The sequence below is a fragment of the Procambarus clarkii genome, chromosome 46, assembly GCF_040958095.1.
Source record: "Procambarus clarkii isolate CNS0578487 chromosome 46, FALCON_Pclarkii_2.0, whole genome shotgun sequence".
Lineage (NCBI taxonomy): Eukaryota > Metazoa > Arthropoda > Malacostraca > Decapoda > Cambaridae > Procambarus > Procambarus clarkii.
The window spans coordinates 20416799-20439224 of record NC_091195.1 but is presented as its reverse complement, the minus strand read 5'-3'; the positions used below and the strand labels follow the sequence as shown (position 1 = coordinate 20439224).

At 51.7% G+C, this 22426-nt stretch overlaps 1 protein-coding gene across 10 annotated transcripts in view; it reads right to left on the bottom strand.

Annotated features, from left to right (window-relative positions):
- Positions 1-22426, bottom strand: part of LOC123770464 (serine/threonine-protein kinase N) — a 312702-nt gene that overhangs the window by 184349 nt on the left and 105927 nt on the right. For 9 of the 10 annotated variants that reach the window (XM_069301810.1, XM_069301800.1, XM_069301804.1 and 6 more), the window contains 3 exons: positions 15764-15868; positions 9857-10002; positions 314-459 (listed from right to left, as the gene is read on the bottom strand). In XM_069301810.1, the coding sequence (XP_069157911.1) occupies positions 314-459; positions 9857-10002; positions 15764-15868 (397 nt within the window). Of the gene's footprint in view, positions 1-313; positions 460-9856; positions 10003-15763; positions 15869-16414; positions 19101-22426 lie in introns of those variants that run through there. The other variant, XM_069301803.1, reaches the window with a different exon arrangement.

Genomic DNA, 22426 nt, shown 5'->3' with positions numbered 1-22426 from the left:
TGACGGCATATGATCCTATCCTGCAGACAAAGGGATTCTTACCTTAGGGAGCAGTCGAAAAAGATAACCCACAGAACACACAATATGCTACAAGCTCACTTATCAGGACCATATTCAAATTTTCTATCTTCTATCTCATCTAATTTTGTAGCATTTGTTCACATAGATAATCATCCACATAGTTTTAACAGATTTTTCACTTTTAAAAACTGAAAATTCATATTTGCTGTGCAGTAAAACATTAACATTATTAACATTAACATTATTAACATTATTATATTATGGTACGGACCAACTCTTAAATTCAACTTACTTGAAATTTCGTCCTTAACAGAATAGGATTTGGAGGATTTTCCTGTGACGCCTTTCATGAAAGATTTGAGGTCGGAGGGTCCGGAGTGGGAATCTCGGCGGGACCGGCCTGGAACATCCTCCAGGAGGTCTTGTACACCAATCAATCTGTAAGATCATATTTTGTATTACGTCATTGACACAAGTACAGTAGTACAACTGATTAACCTGAGGGTGCACGCTGATGGTTCAACCCTTTCAACATAAAGGTGCAATGGCATTATTAACCAACTCAAAATGTCACTATGAAAACAGGTTACCAAATATACAATTTTTCTCTTACTAATTGCCATGATATTAATTTTGGCTCTTTCTATTCCTCTAACAGTATACTGTATAGTATAAACTGAGAAAAATTCCATTTTAAGTGAATATATGTTTATGTATATATAAGAGTGTGTGTAATTACCCAAGTGTAGTTACAGGATGAAAGCTAAGCTCTTAGTGTCCCGTCTACCAAGCACTCTGTCATAGAACGCTTTGAAATTAATGATGGTTTTGGCCTCCACCAAAGGGAGCCGGTCGGCCGAGCGGACAGCACGCTGGACTTGTGATCCTGTGGTCCTGGGTTCGATCCCAGGTGCCGGCGAGAAACAATGGGCAGAGTTTCTTTCACCCTATGCCCCTGTTACCTAGCAGTAAAATAGGTACCTGGGTGTTAGTCAGCTGTCACGGGCTGCTTCCTGGGGGTGGAGGCCTGGTCGAGGACCGGGCCGCGGGGACACTAAAGCCCCGAAATAATCTCAAGATAACCTCAAGATAACCACCACCTTCTCACCTAACTTATTCCAACTGTCAACTCTGTTTGCGAAAGTGAATTTTCTTATATTTCTTCGGCATCTGTGTTTAGTTAGTTTAAATCTATGACCTCTTGTTCTTGAAGTTCCAAGTCTCAGGAATTCTTCCCTATTAATTTTATCGATTCCTGTTACTATTTTGTACGTTATCATATTGCCTCTTTTTTTTCTATATCTTCTAGTTTTGGCATATTTAATGCCTCTAACCTCTCCTCATAGCTCTTGTCTTTCAGTTCTGGGAGCCACTTAGTAGCATGTCTTTGCATCTTTTCCAGTTTGTTGATATGCTTCTTAAGATATGGGCACCATACAATCGCTGCATATTCCAGCTTTTGTCTAAAAAAAGTAATGAACAATTTCTTTAGTATTTTGCCATGCATGTATAGTATTTAAAAGCAATTCTGAAATTAGAAAGTGTAGCATAGGCTGCTCGCACAAAGTTCTTTATGTGGTCCTCAGGTGATAGTTTTCTATCTAGAACCAACCCTAGATCTCTTTCTTAAATCAGAATTCTTTAAAGATTTATCACATAATTTATTGGTTGTGTAGGGTCTATGTTCTCCTATTCCACATTCCATAACATGGCATTTATTCACCAGGTGGTGCTCCATATACTTATTTTGTCCAGGTCTTCTAGAAGGGCATGACAATCATCTGTGTTTCTTATTTTCTCTATTATCTTAGCATCATCAGCAAACATGTTCATATAATTCTGTATTCCATCTGGTACATCATTTATGTAGACAATGAACATCACTGGTGCAAAAACTGAACCCTGTGGTACTCTACTTGTGACATTTCTCCACTCCAATACATTGCCTCTGATTACTGCCCTCATTTTTCTGCCGGTTAGAAAATTTTTCATCCATATTAGAAGCCTACCTGTCACTCCTCCAATATGTTCCAGTTTCCAGAACAACCTCGTATGTGGAACTCTGTCAAAAGCCTTTTTTTCAGATCCAGGTAGATGCAGTCAACCCAACCATCTCTTTCCTGTTAAATCTCAGTGGCTTGATCATAGAAACTGAGTAAATTCATTACGCAGGATCTTCCAGATCGAAAACCTGTATGTTATTGTCTATCTGTTAATATATATCTTTTTTCCAGGTGTTCTACCCATTTAGTTTAAATAATTTTTTCTAGTATTGTGACTATTACACTTGTCACAGCTTGTTTAACGTGTTGCTACATTAATGTTTCTAGGAGGATGAGGTTTACAAATCTACAGGTCCGAAAGTCCTCTGTTCTACCTTTATATGCCTCCCAGTCTATGGATTTGAAGTTGAAGTCTCCGACTATCAACAGTCGTGGTCTATCTGCTACCGCCATATAATCTCTCACTATTGTTATAAGACACTCTCGTTTATTATTCAGCTCCTCCTGTATCCATGTGTTGCATGGTGGATAGTACTGTAGTGTAGTATCTACACTACTTGTGTAGTATCCATAGTACAGTGTAGTATCCATAGTACAGTGTAGTATCCATAGTACAAATATTGACGTACTAAGCAACTAGATAGTAGAATTTTGTATTATTCACTTTATAGTCCGAAAAAATGAAGCTAAGAAACAAAGTAATATTCCTAGGTTATCTTCTTGAGGTTATCTTGAGATGATTTTGGGGCTTTAGTGTCCCCGCGGCCCGGTCTTCGACCAGGCCTCCACCCCCAGGAAGCAGCCCGTGACAGCTGACTAACATCCAGGTACCTATTTTACTGCTAGGTAACAGGGGCATAGGGTGAAAGAAACTCTGCCCATTGTTTCTCGCTGGCGCCTGGGATGGAACCCAGGATCACAAGTCCAGCGTGTTGTCCGCTCGGCCGACCAGCTCCTAGGCCTAGTATAGCACACACATTTACCTGAATTTACCTGAGGGCCACTAATGCTAGTGGCCTCGACGAGGACAGGAAGCTGGCAGCTTGTCAAAGGCCCCCCCCCCCCTCCATTTGCCCTGATGATCATTTCTATTTGTATTTTAAAACCCAGCAGAGTTTTGGCATTTATGGCTTCATTGGTAAGGCAGTTCCTTCCTTCTAATATGTACTATATTAGGCCTCATATATCATGTATTAGGCCTAAGAAGGTTAGGTTAGCTTGTGTTTGCAACAAATAGAAAATGTTTTCCAGTTTGTCCAACTCAATAGTACCGATTTCTACTTTCTAATTGTGTTGTACATCGGCATATATACTATGGTCCTCATCTTTACTATAAATACTACCAAAACAGGAGGATGGGCTGTATATCCACAGATCACATGCCTTTTCATTTTATAATGTTGATGCAAAATTAGGTTTTCATAGGTCAGGATAATATAGGGCTGATAAGGTTAGGCTAGGTTTTACATAGAACAAGTTAGGTTACTTAAGTTAGAATAGGTTTAGTATGGATTAGCCTAGTATGGCTATCTTGAGATGATTTCGGGGCTTTTTTTTAGTGTCCCCCGCGGCCCGGTCCTCGACCAGGCCTCCACCCCCAGGAAGCAGCCCGTGACAGCTGACTAACACCCAGGTACCTATTTTACTGCTAGGTAACAGGGGCATAGGGTGAAAGAAACTCTGCCCATTGTTTCTCGCCGGCGCCTGGGATCGAACCCAGGACCACAGGATCACAAGTCCAGCGTGCTGTCCGCTCGGCCGACCGGCTCGATGGCTGCTGCCATCTCCAACAGAAAAATGGATTATTTGACTCCAAACACAAAAGGCTGCCATAAATATTGTCAACTGCCAATAATAAAGGCAAACATAATTTCTCAGAGTAGCGTTACTTATGAGCCTAAGATGCTATAAATTCAGTCTCTGTTATGACATTTATGAACACCAAGCAAATTAAATATGAAGAATCCTTTCACCAACTCACAAACCCGAATACAAGGAATTCAACAACAAATTACATATGAAATCACATGCAAAGGGGGCCAATATGTGCCACTTTTCTTGCAAATTTACATACACTAACAGTGCTCTAACTGCTGCAGAGTTTTAACTGCCTGAAATGGTTATATTTAATCTGTAAAAGGCAGGTCCAGAGAGAGACTTCAAGATGTTACAAAGATAACATTCGCACCAAACATCTCTACCACCTACAGGGTTACTCATGCCCGTGCTACCTCTTGTGCTGGCTTACATCTTCATCAATCAGTTCAATCTGTAATATCTCTGCAGGTTGCAGACGATGAGTCACAATAACGTGGCTAAAGTATGTTGACCAAACCACACACTAGGTGAAGGGACGACGACGTTTCGATCTGTCCTGGTCCATTCTCAAGTCGATTCAAGTCGATCGACTTGAGAATGGTCCAGAACGGACCGAAACGTCGTCGTCCCTTCACCTTCTAGTGTGGGGTTTGGTTCTCTGCAGGTTAAGTTGAATAGATTCATCTGTAATTTCTAGTTGAATAGATTCATCTGTAATTTCTAGTTAGACATAAAATGTGCACTATATAGTTAACGTGCTGACTGATTTACGAGTCTGCTTGATACCTGGTTGATGGGGTTCTGGGAGTTGTTCTACTGCCCAAGCCCGGCCCGAGGCCAGGCTTGACTTGTGAGAGTTTGGTCCACCAGGCTGTTGCTTGGAGCGGCCCGCAGGCCCACATATACCTGGTTGATGGGGTTCTGGGAGTTGTTCTACTGCCCAAGCCCGGCCCGAGGCCAGGCTTGACTTGTGAGAGTTTGGTCCACCAGGCTGTTGCTTGGAGCGGCCCGCAGGCCCACATATACCTGGTTGATGGGGTTCTGGGAGTTGTTCTACTGCCCAAGCCCGGCCCGAGGCCAGGCTTGACTTGTGAGAGTTTGGTCCACCAGGCTGTTGCTTGGGGCGGCCCGCATACCATATCGTCCATGGTAAACCAAAACACCTATTGTATTAAATATGCTTATTCTCTGCATTAAGTCGCAACAAAGTGGCTGCAGCAAGTAACTCGACCCCCACACGCATAGGGCATTAGAGAAAAGACGACGTTTCGGTCCTCTGTTATAAATTTGAGACTTTATGAAAAATCGTGTCTCTTATTTCATGTCTGGGACTCAATTGATTTCATCTCTTTTAATTAAATTTCTGGCCAGCCCTTGGACCACGAGAGGCGTGACCACCAGAGGCGTGACCACGAGAGGCGTGACCACGAGAGGCGAGACCACGAGAGGCGTGACCACGAGAGGCGTGACCACGAGAGGCGTGACCACGAGAGGCGTGACCACGAGAGGCGTGACCACGAGAGGCGTGACCACGAGAGGCGTGACCACGAGAGGCGTGACCACGAGAGGCGTGACCACGAGAGGCGAGACCACGAGAGGCGTGACCACGAGAGGCGAGACCACGAGGGGCGTGACCACGAGAGGCGTGACCACGAGAGGCGTGACCACGAGAGGCGTGACCACGAGAGGCGTGACCACGAGAGACGTGACCACGAGAGGCGTGACCACGAGAGGCGTGACCACGAGAGGCGTGACCACGAGAGGCGTGACCACGAGAGGCGAGACCACGAGAGGCGTGACCACGAGAGGCGTGACCACGAGAGGCGTGACCACGAGAGGCGTGACCACGAGAGGCGTGACCACGAGAGGCGTGACCACGAGACGCGTGACCACGAGAGGCATGACCACGAGAGGCGTGACCACGAGAGGCATGACCACGAGAGGCGTGACCACGAGACGCGTGACCACGAGAGGCATGACCACGAGAGGCATGACCACGAGAGGCGTGACCACGAGAGGCGTGACCACGAGAGGCGTGACCACGAGAGGCGAGACCACGAGAGGCGTGACCACGAGAGGCGTGACCACGAGAGGCGTGACCACGAGAGGCGTGACCACGAGAGGCGTGACCACGAGACGCGTGACCACGAGAGGCATGACCACGAGAGGCGTGACCACGAGAGGCGTGACCACGAGAGGCGTGACCACGAGACGCGTGACCACGAGAGGCGTGACCACGAGAGGCGTGACCACGAGAGGCGTGACCACGAGAGGCGTGACCACGAGAGGCGTGACCACGAGAGGCGTGACCACGAGAGGCGAGACCACGAGAGGCGTGACCACGAGAGGCGTGACCACGAGAGGCGTGACCACGAGAGGCGTGACCACGAGAGGCGTGACCACGAGAGGCGTGACCACGAGAGGCGTGACCACGAGAGGCGTGACCACGAGGGGCGTGACCACGAGGGGCGTGACCACGAGGGGCGTGACCACGAGAGGCGAGACCACGAGAGGCGTGACCACGAGAGGCGTGACCACGAGGGGCGTGACCACGAGAGGCGAGACCACGAGAGGCGTGACCACGAGAGGCGAGACCACGAGAGGCGTGACCACGAGAGGCGTGACCACGAGAGGCGTGACCACGAGAGGCGTGACCACGAGAGGCGTGACCACGAGAGGCGTGACCACGAGAGGCGTGACCACGAGAGGCGTGACCACGAGAGGCGTGACCACGAGAGGCGTGACCACGAGAGGCGTGACCACGAGAGGCGTGACCACGAGGGGCGTGACCACGAGAGGCGTGACCACGAGAGGCGTGACCACGAGGGGCGTGACCACGAGAGGCGAGACCACGAGAGGCGTGACCACGAGAGGCGTGACCACGAGAGGCGAGACCACGAGAGGCGTGACCACGAGAGGCGTGACCACGAGAGGCGTGACCACGAGGGGCGTGACCACGAGGGGCGTGACCACGAGAGGCGAGACCACGAGAGGCGTGACCACGAGAGGCGTGACCACGAGGGGCGTGACCACGAGAGGCGAGACCACGAGAGGCGTGACCACGAGAGGCGAGACCACGAGAGGCGTGACCACGAGAGGCGTGACCACGAGAGGCGAGACCACGAGAGGCGTGACCACGAGAGGCGTGACCACGAGAGGCGTGACCACGAGAGGCGTGACCACGAGAGGCGTGACCACGAGAGGCGTGACCACGAGAGGCGTGACCACGAGAGGCGTGACCACGAGAGGCGTGACCACGAGAGGCGTGACCACGAGAGGCGTGACCACGAGAGGCGTGACCACGAGAGGCGTGACCACGAGAGGCGTGACCACGAGAGGCGTGACCACGAGAGGCGTGACCACGAGAGGCGTGACCACGAGAGGCGTGACCACGAGAGGCGTGACCACGAGAGGCGTGACCACGAGAGGCGTGACCACGAGAGGCGTGACCACGAGAGGCGTGACCACGAGAGGCGTGACCACGAGAGGCGTGACCACGAGAGGCGTGACCACGAGAGGCGTGACCACGAGGGGCGTGACCACGAGAGGCGAGACCACGAGAGGCGTGACCACGAGAGGCGTGACCACGAGGGGCGTGACCACGAGAGGCGAGACCACGAGAGGCGTGACCACGAGAGGCGAGACCACGAGAGGCGTGACCACGAGAGGCGAGACCACGAGAGGCGTGACCACGAGAGGCGAGACCACGAGAGGCGTGACCACGAGAGGCGTGACCACGAGAGGCGAGACCACGAGAGGCGTGACCACGAGAGGCGTGACCACGAGAGGCGTGACCACGAGAGGCGTGACCACGAGAGGCGAGACCACGAGAGGCGTGACCACGAGAGGCGTGACCACGAGAGGCGAGACCACGAGAGGCGAGACCACGAGAGGCGTGACCACGAGAGGCGTGACCACGAGAGGCGAGACCACGAGAGGCATGACCACCAGAGGCGTGACCACGAGAGGCATGACCACGAGAGGCGTGACCACGAGAGGCGTGACCACGAGAGGCGAGACCACGAGAGGCGTGACCACGAGAGGCGTGACCACGAGAGGCGTGACCACGAGAGGCGAGACCACGAGAGGCGTGACCACGAGAGGCGTGACCACGAGAGGCGAGACCACGAGAGGCGTGACCACGAGAGGCGTGACCACGAGAGGCGTGACCACGAGAGGCGTGACCACGAGAGGCGTGACCACGAGAGGCGTGACCACGAGAGGCGTGACCACGAGAGGCGTGACCACGAGAGGCGTGACCACGAGAGGCGTGACCACGAGAGGCGTGACCACGAGAGGCGTGACCACGAGAGGCGAGACCACGAGAGGCGAGACCACGAGAGGCGTGACCACGAGAGGCGTGACCACGAGAGGCGAGACCACGAGAGGCGTGACCACGAGAGGCGTGACCACGAGAGGCGTGACCACGAGAGGCGTGACCACGAGAGGCGTGACCACGAGAGGCGTGACCACGAGAGGCGTGACCACGAGAGGCGTGACCACGAGAGGCGTGACCACGAGAGGCGTGACCACGAGAGGCGTGACCACGAGAGGCGTGACCACGAGAGGCGTGACCACGAGAGGCGTGACCACGAGAGGCGTGACCACGAGAGGCGTGACCACGAGAGGCGTGACCACGAGAGGCGTGACCACGAGAGGACGTGACCACGAGAGGCGTGACCACGAGAGGCGTGACCACGAGAGGCGTGACCACGAGAGGCGTGACCACGAGAGGCGTGACCACGAGAGGCGTGACCACGAGAGGCGTGACCACGAGAGGCGTGACCACGAGAGGCGTGACCACGAGAGGCGTGACCACGAGAGGCGTGACCACGAGAGGCGTGACCACGAGAGGCGTGACCACGAGAGGCGTGACCACGAGAGGCGTGACCACGAGAGGCGTGACCACGAGAGGCGTGACCACGAGAGGCGTGACCACGAGAGGCGTGACCACGAGAGGCGTGACCACGAGAGGCGTGACCACGAGAGGCGTGACCACGAGAGGCGTGACCACGAGACGCGTGACCACGAGAGGCGTGACCACGAGAGGCGAGACCACGAGAGGCGTGACCACGAGAGGCGTGACCACGAGAGGCGAGACCACGAGAGGCGTGACCACGGGAGGCGTGACCACGAGAGGCGAGACCACGAGAGGCGTGACCACGAGAGGCGTGACCACGAGAGGCGAGACCACGAGAGGCGTGACCACGAGAGGCGAGACCACGAGAGGCGAGACCACGAGAGGCGTGACCACGAGGGGCGAGACTACGACAGGCGTGACCATGACAGGCGTGACCACGAGAGGCGTGACCACGAGAGGCGAGACCACGAGAGGCGTGACCACGAGGGGCGAGACCACGAGAGGCGTGACCACGAGGGGCGAGACCACGAGAGGCGAGACCACGAGAGGCGTGACCACGAGGGGCGAGACCACGAGAGGCGTGACCACGAAAGGGGCGTGGCTGAACTCTCTTTCCTTCCCACGAGTTATAGGCGAGCTTTTCCTTCCCATGGAATTATGGGAAGGAAAAAGCTCGCAGCGTGCTAACAGGAGCCGGAAGTTACTGTTCTTGATGTTCACACCTGAACAATATTTTGGCCAACTCTACTCCTTGCAAACCCTAGGTCTCTATCTGGCCTCCAGCACAGATCCACATCCTCCCCCAAACACATGACGAAACTACGACATTCGAACAAGGTTTAACACCTAACCATTATAACAACCAACATAGCAAGTTGTAACAACGTTCTAATACGTCATATAACATTATAACAAGATGTAACAACTTTATTACAAGTTGTAACAAGGGAACCACAGGGACCGTTACGTTGACCGTTTGCAGGAGTGACTGCTACTGTACCAACGTTTTGAGAGAAGTGACCCCTCCCAAAAATGGAACTTCTAACAGGTGTCAAAGATTACGGGGCTATTCACCCCCGTGCCACCTTTTGGGGTGGCATAATCTTCAGCAATCAATATCATAAGAACCGTTGATTTTGTGCCAACTACTCACCTTACTTCTAGCTTGCCAGTAACGGCAGCTCCCTTGTTATGTAGAGCTTGTGCGCGACGGCTGGGGTAGTTCTCCTTATCGTAGAGGCTGGTGTAGTTGGCTGGTGATGGAGAAGCAGATAACGAGTTCTCCAACTCTCGCTTCACCTGCAACAACACAAGAACATAAGAATAAAGGTAACTGCAGAAGGCCTATTTGGCCCATACGAAGCAGCTCCCTATTTATATCCACCCAATCTCGTTTATATATATGTCTAACCCACGCTAGAAACAATCAAGGGATCCTATTTCTAGGATCGTCATCTATAAACTGTCATCCACACTTTCGTGGAAATAAACATGCAATTCACCGGGGCTCTAGGAGACTCGAACCCTGGACCCCACCCGTGTGAGGCAGAAGCTCTATCCACTCAGCTTAAGGATAGATCCTGGAAGCAACCGGGAATCGAATGGTGAATAGAATCATCATATATTGTATAATTCCTACACACGTACACGAAGCCTAAATACTAGACCGTATGTGTTTGTATTATGTAATTACATTGTGTGATGTTACAAAAACACGTATTGTTAAGTTTACTGCCCGGCAAACACCAGTGAATGTGCTTCTGCCCGTGCACGCGCACACACGCGCACACACACACACACACACACACACACACACACACACACACACACACACACACATATACCAGAAAACAAAAGGAAGAGAGAGAAAGAAATAAGAGTAACATAGGAGGAGAAAAGCTTTTAACAAGAGATATCAATATAATTCTAAAACCGAAAGACATTTGAACTCATACAAACAACAATACTGATGTGGACTAACAGGGGCCAGCTAGAGGTTTAAGGCCCATACACACCAATAATCCAGGCCACTAGAGTGTTGGTAGCCCTCAGGTAAACTCGGGTAAAGGCACGGCTGACCTGGATAAAGGGCAGAAACCACGCCACCCACGTAGCCAAACATATAATATTGGCGTTATCTTTAAATTCCTGGGGCTAGATTCACGAAGAAGTTACGCAAACACTTACGAACGTGTTCATCTTCTCAATCTTTGGCGGCTTTGTTTACAATTATTAAACAGTTAATGAGCTCCGAAGCACCAGGAGGCTGTTGAGAATGGTCCAGGACGGACCCAAACGTCGTCGTCCCTTCACCACCTAGTGTGTGGTCTGGTCAACTTACTTTAGCCACGTTATTGTGACTCATCGCCTGCACCAGGAGGCTGTTTATAATAACAACAGTTAATTAGCAAGTTTTCCTGCTTGTAAACTGTTTAATAAATGTAACCAAAGCCGTCAAAGATTGAGGAAAGATGTACAGGTTCGTAAGTACTTCCTTAACTGCTTCGTGAATCTGGCTCCTGCCATTTTAACCTTGAGTACACAGGTCAAGAGGCCAAAGCCAAGACAGTTCCTGATACCTGTATGTCAGGCTGTTGATGCTTACAAGCCAACTGAATAACAACGAACACCTCAAGGTTTATCGACTTGTTAGGAGGTAGTTTAGAGTTGTATCAACACCTATACCGACGCCATCAGCCACCATGCAACAGCCTGTTCCGCCGCCATCAATCAGGAAACCCAAGTTAGACGACCCATCACAAGGTTGACAATCCCCCGGACTCATCCACCAACACGACAACAATGACTCACTACGTCTAAACACGGCGCCGGATCCTGGCAAGCGACCACTGCCTGAACCTGTTCAACATCACCCCGTTAAAATGCTTAAAACCAAAAAAAGCTTCTCTTAGGGATACTCTAAACGCGTGTAATATATATATATGGCCCGGGATAGTTTACCCTCTACTTTACCATTCATTTACTCTGAAAGATTGGCTTTATGAACAGACGTTGTTTTGATCGGAAGTGTTTAAGACGGTTGGGATATGGGAGCGAGTCCCACCTGGTGGAGGAAATGTCATGTTGTGATGGGGTGGGGAGGAAGGGAAGGGTGATACAGGAAAGGAGGGAGGGGTGGGGTTTGAGAGGGAAGGAAGGGGGTAGGATTGGGAAGGAAGGGCGGAGGGGTGAGGGTGGTAGGGGTGATTGTGGGGGTGATAAGGAAGGGACAATAAGGACATGACTGATACAAAGAGAATGAGGAAATAGAGAGAGAGAGGAAGATATTCCCAGGGACGAACAGCCTCCCTCACACACACACACACACACACTCACACACACACACACACACACACACACACACACACACACACACACACACACACACACACACACACACACACGCACGCGCGCGCACGAGTAAGGTGATGTGGTGGAGGCTGACTCCATATACAGTTTCAAGTGTAGATATGACAGAGCCCGATAGGCTCAGGAATCTGTACACCTGTTGATTGACGGTTGAGAGGCGGGACCAAAGAGCCAGAGCTCAACCCCCGCAAACACAACTAGGTGAGTACAACTAGGTGAGTACACTCACACTCTCCCATCCACTACATATACCATAATTCATTCTATAAATCTGCAAGCATTTATATGCAGTCTTGATACTCTTGGCTACCACGGAAATGACTCACAAGAATCACGCTGAGTACGAAGGGTTCCACTCTTAGTGCGTCATTCACACACACACACACACACACACACACACACACACACACACACACACACACACACACACACACACACACACACACACACACACACACACACACACACACACACACACACACACACTACTAGAAATGACCATTAGAAGAGGCAACAATTCTCCAGGATCTGCAGCAGGAGGACTTGAACCCATTGCCTTCGTTTGAGAAGCGACCCGGACTTCAGACCAGACCAGACCAGACCAGACCAGACCAGACCAGACCAGACCAGACCAGGGGCACCTTGTTGGTACAGATAACAAAGGCGTTCGTGGTGATGGCTTTGACAGGCTCATAGAAAGCGGGCATGGCTTTGACAGGCCCATAGACAGCGGGCATGGCTTTGACAGGCCCATAGACAGCGGGCATGGCTTTGACAGGCCCATAGACAGCGGGCATGGCTTTGACAGGCCCATAGACAGTGGGCATGGCTTTGACAGGCTCATAGACAGCGGGCATGGCTTTGACAGGCCCATAGACAGCGGGCATGGCTTTGACAGGCCCATAGACAGCGGGCATGGCTTTGACAGGCTCATAGACAGTGGGCATGGCTTTGACAGGCTCATAGAAAGCGGGCATGGCTTTGACAGGCTCATAGAAAGTGGACATGGCTTTGACAGGCTCATAGAAAGCGGGCATGGCTTTGACAGGCTCATAGACAGTGGGCATGGCTTTGACAGGCTCATAGAAAGCGGGCATGGCTTTGACAGGCTCATAGACAGTGGGCATGGCTTTGACAGGCTCATAGAAAGCGGGCATGGCTTTGACAGGGTCACGGGAAGTTACCAACAAGGAGGAAATGAGTAAGGTCATTGAAAGGTTCACAGGGAGTGACATCATACCAAGTGTGACTGTGGCACCGTGATGATAAGCGTCCCAATGATGCGATAGTCATGTCATAGTGTACAATGACATTGCTAACTGCCCAACACCCTAAGTCACCCTATATCACATTGACATGACATACCGATACCGTCATGTCAAGCCTCATGCCCGGCTTAGGGTGTAGGAGAATTGTCAGGTACAGGTACAATCCAGGTACGTGACATTACTGTAGGATTGGTCTGCTTCTAGAATAATCTTTAGGCGTCTACTCTTCACTGACGCCGTCTGGAATATGCGTGCTTGCTTGCTTGCTTGCTTGCTCTCTCTCGCTCTCTCTCTCTCTCTCTCGTTCTCTCTCTCTCTCTCTCGTTCTCTCTCTCTCGTTCTCTCTCTCTCTCTCTCTCTCTCTCTCTCTCTCTCTCTCTCTCTCTCTCTCTCTCTCTCTCTCTCTCTCTCTCTCTCTCTCTCTCAAGGTTCATATGGGCTGTCAATTGACGTACCTAGTGAAGGTGCAAGCAAGAGCTGTTATCCTACCTCAGCTCATCTGAAGCCTGCTCCTTGAGACTCATTTATTTCATGAGAATATACTTTGAAGCTATAACGAAGGGAACTATCATATAAGGAACTGTGAGAAACTGTAAAGAGGAGCTGTAATCCATCCTTCCCTCCTCCCTAACCCCCCCCCACACACACACTCGTCTGTTGATTGACGGTTGAGAGGCCGGACCAAAGAGCCAGAGCTCAACCCCCGCAAGCACAACTAGGTGAGTACACAATAAATCACCAGCAGTTCCAATAATGCTATACTTTTTTTTTTAAACTACCATTCAATCCTCACCTAACAGTTATCTGGAACATGTTCTAACAATAGATATCTGAGAAGTGAACAGCCAAGAACAGGGTGGATAACGAGAGCTTTTTAAACAAGTCGGAAACAAGATTGATTGAGTTCTCGAAACCTCAACAGATACCTGGAGTCGGGGTTTCAAAAGCACAATCAAAGACCTCAACAACGTTTCCGTCCGTCCTGGACCATTCTCACAATCAACTTGAGAATGGTCCAGGACGGACCGAAACGTCGTCGTCCCTTCAACTTCTAGTGTGTGGTCTGGTCAACATACTTCAGCCACGTTATTGTGACTCATCGCCTGCATAAAGACCTCAACACTTTTGGAAACATCAGACTAACACAACACGCTCTCCATCTCCTTCCAGGGAATGTAAGAAATGTTTCAGGAACAGCAAGAAAACATTTCAGGAAAGAACTGGACAAGCTTCAACTGGAGTCACGGTGTGTGGTCTTGTTACAGTATCACAGACTGTGTAATCACCAGTCAAGACTGGCCCCACAGGATTCGCCAGTCAAGGCTGGCCGCACAGGATTCGCCAGTCAAGGCTGGCCCCACAGGATTCGCCAGTCAAGACTGGCCCCACAGGATTCGCCAGTCAAGGCTGACCCACAGGATTCGCCAGTCAAGACTGACCCACAGGATTCGCCAGTCAAGGCTGGACCCACAGGATTCGCCAGTCAAGGCTGGCCCCACAGGATTCGCCAGTCAAGGCTGGCCCACAGGATTCGCCAGTCAAGGCTGGACCCACAGGATTCGCCAGTCAAGGCTGGACCCACAGGATTCGCCAGTCAAGGCTGGCCCCACAGGATTCGCCAGTCAAGACTGACCCCACAGGATTCGCCAGTCAAGGCTGGCCCCACAGGATTCGCCAGTCAAGGCTGGCCCCACAGGATTCGCCAGTCAAGACTGACCCACAGGATTCGCCAGTCAAGGCTGGCCCCACAGGATTCGCCAGTCAAGGCTGGACCCACAGGATTCGCCAGTCAAGACTGACCCACAGGATTCGCCAGTCAAGGCTGGTCCCACAGGATTCTATCTTAGCTTTACCTAATTAACATAATTCAGTAATTCATGTTGTTAATGTAATATAATAATTCAAACCAATTGCAAAAATAGTTGAAAATAGCGAAAATCACTCTACCTATTAGACAAATCGGGCCTTGCATACTAGGCCGATAGTGCGATCTGGCTATTGGGTACGATTATATATATAATGTTGACCAGACCACACACTAGAAGGTGAAGGGACGACGACGTTTCGGTCCGTCCTGGACCATTCTCAAGTCGATGGGTTGACGATTGATTGATTGATGAAGATTAAGCCACCCAAAAGGTGGCACGGGCATGAATAGCCCGTAAGTGGTGGCCCTTTTGAGCCATTACCAGTATCAATAGATGATACGGGAGATCTGTGGAGGTGCGACTGCACCCTGCGTGACGGGAGATGTCTCCCGTGGATGGGTTGACCATTGTCAAGTCGACGGGTTGACCATTATCAAGTCGACGGGTTGACCATTGTCAAGTCGACGGGTTGACCATTCTCAAGTCGACGGGTTGACCATTGTCAAGTTGCTATATAATACACAATGAAGAAGAAGACGTCGTGAAGGTACTCACCTCACCAGCCACAAGAGACCCGGACGGAAGGTCTCCCCGCAGTCGCTCCAAGGAGAGGCGGATCAGGTCCAGCTTATGACTGCTTTCCTCCAACCGCTGCTGCGCCTGTCCAACACAACCAACCATTACAACATGTCCACCAAACCCCCGTACATACACACCCTTAGTATTATTATCATCACTTAATACACATCCAAGCTGGCTATATAGAGTCTAGCAGCAAAACAAGCCTGGCCGGGCTTGGGGAGTAGGAGAACTCCCCGAGTCCCTCGACAGGTATGTTCCAGGTAAGAGAGAGGAAGAACAAGGACAATTAGATAATGGTAGGTTAGGTTAGTACTTGGGCAAGATAGCAGGAACCACAGGACATGACAGACAGCGTCTCACACACACACACACACACACCACACTGCTCAGGTTACACATAATGGCGTGCCTTCACAAGACCTCTCCTCGGTGTAGGATTCTTGGCCAATTACGCTCTCATCTTTCACTCGAATATTGCATTAATGGTTAAGTTTCGTGTTAAGTGTTAAGTGGGCGCGTGGTTAGGGAGATGAGGTGGTTGATAATGGTGAGGCCAGGACGGCGTGGGTGGTGATCGCGCGATGTGAAGTGTGGGGGGTTGTGGGTGGTGAGTGCGTGGCTTACCTACATGGGAGAGAGTAGAGCTGTCGCTGACACTACTGTTGGCACGGGAGAGAGAGGTGCCAGGGAAGGAGCTGGGGTGCAGGGGAAGCACCATGCTCGAACTCTCGCCTGTCTCGGACTCCAGATCCGTCAGGGACCACGCGCGCAACCTGCTTCCCTGTATCTGGCCTCCAGAGGACACTTCCGCCCAACTTCGGCAGTTTTCACAAGAGCACTGAGGGTTCCTCGGTGGACCAAAGTGGATACCGCGTCGCTTTGGGTAGGAAAGGGTCATTTCACCGAAGAGTTGTGGCCGCACAAATTTCCGCTGCTCGGGAACACACGTGGTCCTGGCTTCCATAAGCCTGGAGGCGGGGACGGGCACTGTCTGGCTGAAAGGGAACCTGGACAGGTGGCGAAATAGTCCCACGTTGATGATTCTCCCGCCCACGATCGTGGTCGTGTCTCGCTCATCATCCCCGTGAAATACGTCTCTCCTGCGGCCAAAACGTCCCAAACGTCGCTGTGGCAGTGGGGACGTGAGATTTTCGTGATGCGGTGCGTGTGAGGATGTTGGCGCCTCGCTCGCTGGTGCACCAGGCGCCTCGCCCACTGGAGACCTTGGTGCCTCTGTAGCAGTCTGTTGGGCACAGGCTGACAAGCGGCGTCTCACCGTCGACACCACGTCCTGCCATTCCACAGACCCTGATCTTGATGACTCTTCTCTCTCTAAAAACTGCTCCAGAAAGCTAGCGGACCGCTTTACGTCCACAGGTCTATCGACGTCTTTCCTTTCCAAACCAGCTTCAGAAGTTTCGTGTGTCTTAACAGAGTCTTCTCTTGCTACTCTCTTTTGTGTCCTATCACCAGACTCAAAGGACTCTGTCCTTCCCCTCCCTCCTTGAGTCTGGTATGTACACTTTGTCTCAGAATATCCACCTGAATCACTTCTCAAAAGTCTACCCGAGTCCTTCCTTTCTAACCTCCCGGAGTCTCTTCTCTCGATGGGCCAGCCAGACTCTTGACCCTCTAACGACGATAATGAATCCTTTCGTTCCAGCGACCTGCCACTCTCGCCCCTGTATAAGGAGTGCATATATTCCTTCCTCTCAGAGGCCCTGCCTGACTCTCTCTTCTCCAGGGCACGATAATACTCCCGCTTGTCCTGGAACTTGAACGAGTCCCTCTTCTCTAGAGGCCTCCCCGGCTCTCTCCTCTCTAAAGATCTTCCAGTCTCTCTTCTTTCCGTTGACTTAGTGGACTCTTTCCTCTCCAGGAACCCAAGGACATCCTTCATTTCAAGAGTTTTAAGGGAATCCCTCTTTTCAATCTTTATACTGGAGTCAGGATCTGCACTTCCACTTACCCCTGCTGTGGATTTTCTCCTTGCCACAGTTCCAAAGGAATCCTTACTTTCCATACTCCTAAATGAATCTGTTCCCTCTAGGGATTTACCGGACTCGGCATACCCAAGAGATTCAGAATCCTGCAGCTCTTGAGATGTGGTTGATTCTTGACTCTCCTGGGCCTTGTACTGTTGCATCCATTCCAGCAGCCGGTTAGATTCCTTCTCAGTTGGCCTAAAGCTTTCCTTCGGCTCTGGAAGAACGACGGGTTCTTTATCTGATGACTGAGGAGAGACTCGTTTTTCTAGTGACTTGGAGATGACTTTGAGGTCTTCCTTGGAGAAGTCCTTGAACGCAGGGAGTTTAGCCAGCTCGACCACGCTGGAGGGTGTGGTGGTGAAGGACTGCTGTGCCTCCTGATGCGTGCGCCGCTTGCGGGCCTCACGGTATCTGTCTTCTTGGCCCTTCTGAATATACCGCTGCCGCTCCAGGTGTGGTGATCGCCACATCCTAGGGGACTCCTGCACGTCTAGACTGCCCACGGGTTCTCCACCTTCTCGCTCATAGAAAGCTTCATGTAGGGAGGAGAGAGAAAGCTCGGAGGCTGCCCGGGGCGAGGGAAGGTCCAGGTCACTGGCGAAGCGTGGAGTGGAGGTCTCGAACTCGCTGCCACGCCACGAGAGAGCAGAATCCGGCAGCTCGGGTTCGCCCTCCCATGGGTCAACATCCATTGGACTACTGAGGTAGGACAAGCTAGAGTGCCTGCTGTGGGGTCGGAGTCCGGAACTGTCCGATGGTTGTGGAAGTGGCGAAATCGGCATGGCCAGCGTAGTTGGTCGGGGTGGCGGCGGCGGTGCAGGCATGGGTATTGGAGACTGGTGGGTAGCTGCGGGTGTGGCGGTGCAGCTGTCCGGCGCCTCAGGCCTTATTGTTGAAGAATCTGGCAGCAAGGGTGTCTCGACGTCTTCCTTGTCCGGTGTGGTGCGTGGCGGCGAGGAGCACAGCTGCAGCACGTCATCGGTAATGAAGGTGGACCTGCGGCCCGCATGCGGCTCGTGGGTGCGGCCTCGCGAGTACACAAAGCTCGAGGCCTTCTCCTCCAGTGGGTGGTAGTGGTGACGACCCAAGTTGAGCTCTGTTTTCTTGCGTTGTTTGGAGCCGAGAGCAACGACGGCGTGAGGTCGTCTGGAGCCGGAGTCGAGTGTATCCTCGGACGTGGGCGAGGACGGTGAAGAGTCGTCGAGGTCGTCGTCAGAGCTGCAGTAGACATCGATGTGTATGGTGCGGGGTCGAGGTTTCTGGTGCCTGACGCGGGGCCTCCGGTCCCTGGAGGAGGGCTGGCCGCCGCAGACCGCCTCACCCTGTGGACCACCACCACACAACTCAGTCCTCTCCTGCTGACCACCTCCACTACCACATTAACATCAAACATATCTCAATGTAGCCGTCCACTCAGGGACTGCACTACCAGGATGGTCCTCACTATAACCCCATTACTGTTAAACCAAGCAACTTAAATCCCCTAAACATTACACTCAAGCTTTAGTGGAGGGGAAAGGGAGGGAGGTGACCAAACACTCGGAGAACACCGACTCCACACAACCATTAACCACTCAAGAGCTTGGCTTGCTGTTGCAACACATCATCCCATGCTGACCAGACCACACACTAGAAGTTGAAGGGACGACGACGTTTCGGTCCGTCCTGGACCATTCTCAAGTCGATTCTCAAGACTCAATCGAGTCTTGAGAATCGACTTGAGAATGGTCCAGGACGGACCGAAACGTCGTCGTCCCTTCAAATTCTAGTGTGTGGTCTGGTCAACATACTTCAGCCACGTTATTGTGACTCATCGCTTGCACATCATCCCATCACCGTCTGGATGATGCAGGATGACTACTGTGACATCCATCCCTGGTTGGCTCTCGTACCTGGAACATACCTGAAGAGGGTTTCGGGAGTTCTACTCCCCGAGCCCGGCCTGGCCCCAGGCCCGACCTGGCATTACTTCCACCTGCCCATAGCATTCCCTAACACAAACTGCTGTAACGTGCTCCAAGTATCCCCTTTCCACACCAAGCCTGGTTAAGACGCAACAACAAGCACATGCCATCCTCTTGTCTAAACAGCTTTGTCCTCGCCATCTTAGAGTCGATTATTGCTCTTAATTATCGATTATCATCTTTGTTCAGCTAATGCTTAACCGTTCGGCGAGACTATCGCCGGTTCGTTCGTTCACCGGGAGGTCATTTTAATACAAAAATCCTGTTTACTTTCTCGGTAGGTAGTAACTAAGTGATTGTAACCTATCCACCGCTGCCCACTGGATGGGGGGCGGTGTAACCTATCCACCGCTGCCCACTGGATGGGGGGCGGTGTAACCTATCCACCGCTGCCCACTGGATGGGGGGCGGTGTAACCTATCCACCGCTGCCCACTGGATGGGGGGCGGTGTAACCTATCCACCGCTGCCCACTGGATGGGGGGCGGTGTAACCTATCCACCGCTGCCCACTGGATGGGGGGCGGTGTAACCTATCCACCGCTGCCCACTGGATGGGGGGCGGTGTAACCTATCCACCGCTGCCCACTGGATGGGGGGCGGTGTAACCTATCCACCGCTGCCCACTGGATGGGGGGCGGTGTGCAAGTCAAACATATCAACTGTGACACTAGCTCTCCACATATGTCAGTTGCTTAATTAAGCTGAAACTGAACTTGTGGTCGGTGTTGAGCTCATTGTTGATGTGATGACGTTCATTAAATATTGTAACTAGCTCATCAAGACTGTTACTAGCTTAGCCTAAATGAATGTTGGGGTTCAGTCTCTGAGCCCATTACAGTATGCCTCTATAACCCTTTCCACTACCGCCCACAAGATGGGTACAGGGTTATCTTGAGATGATTTCGGGCTTTAGTGTCCCCGCGGCCCGGTCCTCGACCAGGCCTCCACCCCCAGGAAGCAGCCCGTGACAGCTGACTAACACCCAGGTACCTATTTTACTGCTAGGTAACAGAAGCATAGGGTGAAAGAAACTCTGTCCATTGTTTCTCGCCGGCGCCCGGGATCGAACCCAGGACCAAAGGATCACAAGTCCAGCATGCTGTCCGCTCGGCCAACCGGCTCCCTCCCAGGGCGAGTTATAAATGACCTAAACTAACTACTCTCTCCTGAGATGAACCAAAACTGGGTTTGCTATGTTGCTACCATGACACGACGGCTCCCAATACAACACCTCCAGTATCCATACTATTTAAGAAAAGGAAAATGACGCAAAAACATTGGACCTGAGAAAAATGTGTGTGTGTCTCTGTCTGTCTGTCTGTCTGTGCGTCTGTGTGTCAGTCTCTGTCAGTCTACCTGTCTCTCTGTCAGTCTGCCTGTCTCTCTGTCAGTCTGCCTGTCTCTCTGTCAGTCTGCCTGTCTCTCTGTCAGTCTGCCTGTCTCTCTGTCAGTCTGCCTGTCTCTCTGTCAGTCTGCCTGTCTCTCTCTTGTCAGTCTGCCTGTCTCTCTCTTGTCAGTCTGCCTGTCTCTCTCTTGTCAGTCTGCCTGTCTCTCTCTTGTCAGTCTGCCTGTCTCTCTCTTGTCAGTCTGCCTGTCTCTCTGTCAGTCTGCCTGTCTCTCTGTCAGTCTGCCTGTCTCTCTGTCAGTCTGCCTGTCTCTCTGTCAGTCTGCCTGTCTCTCTGTCAGTCTGCCTGTCTCTCTGTCAGTCTGCCTGTCTCTGTCAGTCTGCCTGTCTCTGTCAGTCTGCCTGTCTCTCTGTCAGCCTGCCTGTCTCTCTATCAGCCTGCCTGTCTCTCTGTCAGTCTGCCTGTCTCTCTGTCAGTCTGCCTGTCTGTCAGTCAGTCAGTCAGTCTGTCTTTGCCTGTCTCTGTCTGATGATGAGGGGGGAGTATGGAGCACAGACTGGTCATTGTACAACCACCCTAACCACAACCAGTTCCATACCCCCCCCCCCCCCCCCCTCCAAACGGCAAACAGTGACGTCACGACTCATCCTCCTGCAATCCAGGCAGGATATCCGCTCACCAGAGACCTCAAATAACCTTCGAGGTATTCCTCAAAGCTCGAGAGATAACGAGGCCGCCTTGATAAGCTCCTAACGTCATGACGTCACACTCGATATGTTGCAACCGTGACGTCACTACACGTCACGCCATTGGTGGTTGGTCTGAGGCTTAATTGGCGTCTTGACGGATATCTTGGAAGGGAAGTATCAGAAGTGCCAAGCTATTACGACTATATAGCACTTTGGAAGGGGTCTGGATATGGGATGGGACGGGGGGAAAGGAATGGTGCCCAAGCACTTGTATGGACGGTCGGGGATTGAACGCAGACCTGCAGGTGGTGTCTTGGAAGTAATTGTGTGTTATTATTACGGCCCCGCACAGGTCTATGACACCATTAAAGCTGACAATAGCTGCACGCTGTGTTTCTTTCACCCTATGCCCCTGTTACCTAGCAGTAAAATAGGTACCTGGGTGTTAGTCAGCTGTCACGGGCTGCTTCCTGGGGGTGGAGGCCTGGTCGAGGACCGGGCCGCGGGGACACTAAAGCCCCGAAATCGTCTCAAGATAACCTCAAGATAACCCCTCACCAGCTGACGCGCGCCTTGTTAGACGGACAAAGAGGCAGCGTTTAGACAGAAGCCCTAATTTACTACTCTCGTCTGCGGTCACATGCGAAC